The sequence below is a fragment of the Pongo pygmaeus genome, chromosome X (genome assembly GCF_028885625.2).
Source record: "Pongo pygmaeus isolate AG05252 chromosome X, NHGRI_mPonPyg2-v2.0_pri, whole genome shotgun sequence".
Taxonomy (NCBI): domain Eukaryota; kingdom Metazoa; phylum Chordata; class Mammalia; order Primates; family Hominidae; genus Pongo; species Pongo pygmaeus.
Genome location: NC_072396.2, coordinates 27,313,553 through 27,319,822, shown reverse-complemented (window position 1 = coordinate 27,319,822; position 6,270 = coordinate 27,313,553). Strand labels below are relative to the sequence as shown.

The 6,270-nt window shown below is 41.4% G+C and overlaps 1 protein-coding gene across 2 annotated transcripts; it reads right to left on the bottom strand.

Annotated features, from left to right (window-relative positions):
* Window positions 1-319: 319 nt before the first annotated feature.
* Window positions 320-1,260, bottom strand: LOC129025341 (high mobility group protein HMG-I/HMG-Y-like). Of its 2 annotated transcripts, XM_054473113.2 has the most exons (2): window positions 1,159-1,260; window positions 907-1,125 (listed from the first exon to the last, which is right to left on the bottom strand). In XM_054473113.2, the coding sequence occupies exons 1-2, from the start codon at window positions 1,258-1,260 to the stop codon at window positions 937-939; spliced, it is 291 nt and encodes a 96-aa protein (XP_054329088.1). In that variant the 3' UTR covers window positions 907-936. The 2 variants fall into 2 exon arrangements, with proteins under 2 accessions (XP_054329087.1, XP_054329088.1); XM_054473112.2 differs by having other exon boundaries at window positions 320-1,260.
* Between the last annotated feature and the right edge of the window lie 5,010 nt (window positions 1,261-6,270).

Genomic DNA, 6,270 nt, shown 5'->3' with positions numbered 1-6,270 from the left:
AGAATCTTGGGGGGCAGAGAGGAGCAGGAGGATTTGGAACCAGCAGGGTGAGCTCCTTGTTATTGGTGCCCCATCTGAGGAGGGGCAAATGGCCAAGTAGCAGAAGCAAGTAGGGGTGGGGAGCAGCCTCAGCCCACCTCAGGTGGTGGCCACAGGGCTCGTGGGCCTCACCTGGACAATAGGTGACTGCATTTCCATCACTGCAATAAGTACTCAGATCCCAGGCAGAGGGCAAGGGGGCTGGGGCCACTGCAAAGAGGGAGTAGGGGGCTCACACACCTCCTGCCTTCCTGTAGCCAAAGGGGGCTATCCAACCTAGTGCAGGGACTAGGGGAGGTGGGGAAGGATGAAAAGTGTGAGCCCCACGTGGTGACAAAGACAGTTTGGCTGGTAGAATCCTGGGGGCCAGCAGCTCCCTCCATTGGCCACACCTGCTGCTGCCAGGGCAGTGGAGTAGGGCGGGCCAGGATGAGATGGGGCTTGGGCCCCTTTTAAGGCCAGGGGAACCCTCCCAGGCCCCACTGTGGGAAGCCAGAGGGAACAATGGAGGAGCAGAGAGGGTGCCTCCAAACCAAAAGCCCAAAGAGCAATGTCCCCACCACCAAAGCAGTTGGGGACGCAGTAGGTGCCGGGTGCGGCTAAGTGGAATGTTAGCCTTGTCCAGGAGGGCACATGTGTATGCGTGGGTGGGCGGGGGAAGCTGGGAACTGGGGCCAGGGGAAAACTGCTCCCCACTCAGCCCATGGGGGCCCTGAAGCTGCTGGTGTGCTGTGTAGTGTGGTGGTGAAGTCGCAGGTGGAAGACAGGGGTGGCGGCTGGAGGCGGTGGTGATGGTGGGCCTGGGGAAGGGACGGGGGCGGTGGGAGCGGAGCAAAGCTGTCCAGTCCCAAAAGGAAGCTGCTCCTCCAGTGAGGAGCAGGCGACACGCACGCACAGTCACTGCTCCTCCTCCGAGGACTCCTGTGAGATGCCCTCCTCTTCCTCCTTCTCCAGTTTTTTGGGTCTGCCCCTTGGTTTCCTTCCTGGAGTTGTGGTGGTTTTCCAGGTCTTGGCAGCGTCCTTGTTTTTCCTTCCATTTGATCGGCCCTGAGGTCTCTTAGGTTTTGGCACTTTACTGGGCTCCTTCTGACTCCCTCCCAGCGCTGTCCTGGGACTCACCAGAGGCTGCTTGCGCGGCCTGCCCCAGCTCCGCTTCTCGGTGCCATCCTTTTCCTGCTTGGAGGGCAAGGGCTGGCTGGACTTCAAGATCGACTCGCTCATGTTCCCTTCTCTAAGAAGTAGGTGGAAAAGTGATGGCTAGGATAGCCTTCTTGGAGCCGTGCCAGCGCCAGAAATAGCCCCGGCTCAGAGCCTCAATTAAAGGAGACTAGTGCACCATTTTTTTTTAAAGCCACTTGACTACATTATTATAGTACCCTAATCAAATTAATCTGACAATTTTTCACATAAGGCAACATCAACTGAAGTTTTTGCTCCAGTCATTTCTAGAAAACATCTACCTTGTTGGGTGCAGACAACTACTATGGAATTTAAAAATACCTATACAATTATTGACAGGTATTCAGCTGCAATGTGACGACTTAAAAAAAACAGTTTATTTTACTTGTACAACAATTGTGGAAGCAGACTCTGAGACAAAGTTTAGTTTGCAGGATCAAAACCCATGGAAGGGACGAAAACAAAGCAGGCTTGGGAAGAGAAAAATTTCGGGTTCTGAGGCAGGTCTATCAAGTCTCAATTCATCTCATGGGGGAAATTCTGGAACTATACTGTTTCTTCAGAATTGTCCCTTATGGGCCAGAAGGTTGGACCTTAATGCCTGCATTTTGAGCAGCCATTGGATCTGGGATGCCAGAAATGGGCATGACCTTGAGGGAGGCAGCTGGAACAATACCTGAAAAGACAGAGCAACTAGGGCAACGAGTTCTTCCTTGAAGGAGAACCAGATGCTACATCTCCCTGATCATTACAATAAGATAGTTGAATAAAAATCGCATTGCAATATCTACATAATTAAATAGGTTTTGAGATTAAACAATAGTCAGAGAAATTAGAGACCTTTATTTTATAATGTGAAAGAGATATTCATGTATAGGTGAGCTTAACTGACTTACGAAACACAGATATTCCTCTTACAGGACATTTTTGCAAAAGAATGCAATACAGACAAAAAAAATGTCCTAAATCAAAACCAAAATATGAGCTCAGTAGTGTAGTAGACCTGGAAAAGCTGCTTTTGTAGAGTGGTGCTCTCTTAAATTTTAGTATATTTTAAAATAAAGACTTTTTATTCATTTGATGGCATCTGGCTAAAAATGTATTATATGTGCTATTTTATAGTCAAAGTGAGATAAGCAGTATTCATTGTTTTTTTTTTTTTTTGAGATGGAGTCTTGCTCTGTCAGCCAGGCTGGAGTGCAGTGGTGCAATCTTGGCTCACTGCAACCTCTGCCTCTCTTTTTCAAGCAATTCTCCTGCCTCAGCCTCCCAAGTAGCTGGGACTACAGGTGCGCGCCACCACACCCGGCTAATTTTTTTTTGTATTTTTAGTAGAGAAGGGGTTTCACCATATTGGCCAGGCTGGTCTTGAACTCCTGACCTTGTAATCCTCCCACTTTGGCCTCCCAAAGTTTCATATTTTTTTAAAAATGATCTTTGGACAACATTTTGATCACATTTTATATTTTACCATATTATCGGTATGTACACAAGACCTCCTCAAGAGGATGGATCAAACTGGTTTGGGAAATGACTGTGGCGACAGTGTATGTTAAAAGGTTAATTTGGAGAGATTCTACACTTAGCTAAAGAGAAACAACAGTATAGTTGAGAAAGACCAGGATATCTATTGAGATGAGGGTTGAGCCAAAGATCTTTAAGGATATGGAAAGGAAAGGCAAGTGAACAGTGTTAAGAATATTAGAAAGGCAGATGAGAAACCTTCTAAAGGATAGTCATCCAGTGTAAAAATATATGATGATGCACTGAGTTTATACTATACTCAATTGAATATGCTATATGCATTTTCTTGTACAACTAAAATTCTTTAAATCTACTTGCTTTATGTTCATTACACCATTTAACATTTATTTATTGTCTGTCTACTACATTGTAAACTCTTATGAAAATTTTGAATCTTAATTTTTTATTCTGCAATTAAATGGATGTAGTAGAAAAAAGTTAGTAGAAAAGCCCAGTATATTAATAATTTCCCATTTCTCGACTGTAACCTTAAACTTAACTGAGCTAAAGTTTACTGTATTTTCTCCTCCTCTAGTTGCTTTCACACTTTTAAAGATAGTAACATATGATGCTTCTCAGACATTTCTGGTAAGATGTATATATTTACTATTGGATTGTTTAACAAACAATTAAGCCTAGAAGTTATTTGAGGACATAAAGGTGTAAGAATGATACAATGGATTTTGAGGAGTGGGGGCAAGGGTGGGAGGGGGATGAGGGATAAAAGACTACATGTTGGGTATGGTGTACACAGCTCGGGTGATGAGTGCACCAAAATCTCAGAAATCACCACTAAAGAGCTTATCCATGTAACCAAATACCACCTGTCCCCAGAAACTATTGAAATTTAAAAAAAAATTTTAAGGCAACCTCTGTCCTGCTTTGTATAGTAAATATATCCTGTTATACAGCAATTACATAACATTTTCTTAAAAACATTTTGATCAGGCCGGGCTTGGTGGCTCATGCCTGTAATCCCAGCACTTTGGGAGGCTGAGGCAGGCGGATCAGCAGGTCAGGAGATCGAGACCATCCTGGCTAACACGGAGAAACCCCGTCTCTACTAAAAATACAAAAAATTAGCCGGGCGTGGTGGCGGGCGCATGTAGTCCCAGTTACTCGGGAGGCTGAGGCAGGAGAATGGTGTGAACTTGGGAGGCGGAGCTTGCAGTGAGCCGAGATGGCCCCACCGCACTCCAGCCTGAGCGACAGAGGGAGACTTTGTCTCAAAAAAAAAAAAAAAACAAAAAACAAACAAACAAAAAAAATTTTGATCAAAGACTACTTTTAACTGTTTTACTTGAGATGTTACTAAAGACTGCTTGACAGAAGGCTTCTTCTATTAAAAAAGATGGCAACTGAAATAGTCTGACCCCCTTCATTTTACAGAGGAAAAAAATGAAGTCCGAGAAGGGAAAGAACTTTCTTGTTTTAAAATTGACAAATAAAAATTGTATATATTTGCAAACCAAAAATAACAATCTAAGGCTCCCCAACCATCTGAATGGACTTCTACTCAGCCAGGGCTCTTAATATTTAACCTGTGAGACTGTTTCTGGCCATGATGCGAAGTGGGGGTTGGTGGCTCATTATACCTCTCTGCCATTAACATCAACACAGACTTTAAATCTAAGAAACATTTTGCAACGTGTTCTCTCTGAAGCCTGCTAGCTAAATGCTTCATCTGCTTGATAAAACTTTGGTCTGCACACCTCTTATCTTAACACAGACATTCATTTCTGTTTGATCTCAGGTCTTTAGACAAACTCAACCAATTGTCAACCAGAAAATGTTTAAATGTACCTATAGCCTGGAAGCCCTTACCCCTTGGAATTGTTCTGCTTTTCTGGACCAAACCAATGCATTTTTTTTTTTTTTGAGACAGAGCCTTGCTCTTGTCGTCCAGGCTGGAGTGCAATGGCACGATCTCCGCTCACTGTGACCTCTGCCTCCCAGGTTCAAGCGATTCTCCTGCCCCAGCCTCCTGAGTGGCTGGGATTACAGGTGCCCACCACCACACCCAGCTCATTTTTTTGTATTTTTAGTAGAGATGGGGTTTCGCCATGTTGGCCAGGCTGGTCTTGAACTCTTGACCTCAGGTGGTCCACCTGCCTTGGCCTCCCAAAGTTCTGGGATTACAGGCGTGAGCCACTGCACCCGGCCACCAATGTATTTCTTAAACCACCGCACCCGGCCTGACCAATGTATTTCTTAAATGTATTTGATTGATGTCCCATGCCTCGCTAAAATGTATAAAACCAAACTGCACCCCAACCGCCTTGGACACATGTTCTCAGGACCTCCTGAGGGCTGTGTCACAGGCCATGGTCATTCATATTTGGCTCAGAATAAATCTCTTCAAATATTTTACAGAATTTGACTTTTTCGTCCACATATTTATGGTGTAAAAAACCAACCAACCAACAAAAAAGAGTAGAAGTTACTTAGAATTTCCAGATACCATTTCTTTTTTTGAGAAACTTTATTTTATTTTTATTTTTTATTTTTTAAAACAAATATACTTTCTTAATTTTATTTTGTCAGGAGTATAGATTTATAAAGATCTGAATATCAAACACTAGTTTTGTGAGGGAGCAGATAAACTATATTTTTCACTTTTCTAATTCTTAATATTTTATAGTACTCTTGAAGTAATTAAGTTCACCTGTGATAATTAAGTTTTTCATGACTGGAAATAAGACAAATGAATATTATTTTCAAATGTTTTGTGGCAGTAAAGATAAAGAAAATAGGATAAATGTCTACATAGTCATCTCATGCCTTGAGTTGTAAGTGAAGATTAATTATTTGATATTAGATAACAGGAAAATAATTTGACTTTTATTTGGGAAAATTTTTATAAAGCTGAAAACTGGTACTTCTGAAGTATTGCCGTTTCTCGCTTTTTCTAAGTGAATTGGATATACAAGCAAATAGCTACTTTTAGGATTCAGATAAATGATATAATGTATTTTTTTCTACACATTTTAAACTCCCAGCCCCCCAACAAAAATTGATTGAGGTATTTTGATTAATTATAAACATTAACATTTTAGAAAATATCTTTTTAAATTAGCATGCAATAATTTAAAAGACTTTCTTAAGGAGTCAGAACTTGCATTTTTAAATATGATAAGTCATGTTTATTTCCTATCCTTGGTTGTATAAAGTAGCACAGTAATATCATTAAATAAAGTAAGCTTAATAGATTTTTTGCTGATTGAATTAGCTTGGATACATACATAATGCATGTTTTCACTGGAAACTCAATTTAGTGGTCTTTTATTGAAATGTTTATAAGAGATAGAATAGTATGTAGAATATTACTTGGTGCATTAATATGCTGGATATTTTTAGTTTAGTTTAGTTCTCGAAATATTTATTGCAAAATGGATACAACTGACTCCCCGACCATTGAGTTGAATTATGTTAATATAAAGTAGAACCCTTGCAATAAATTAAGAATCTTATAATTCTGGTGAAAATCAAACTGGTTTCTTGTTAAAAAAAAAATGGAAAAGTTAGTTT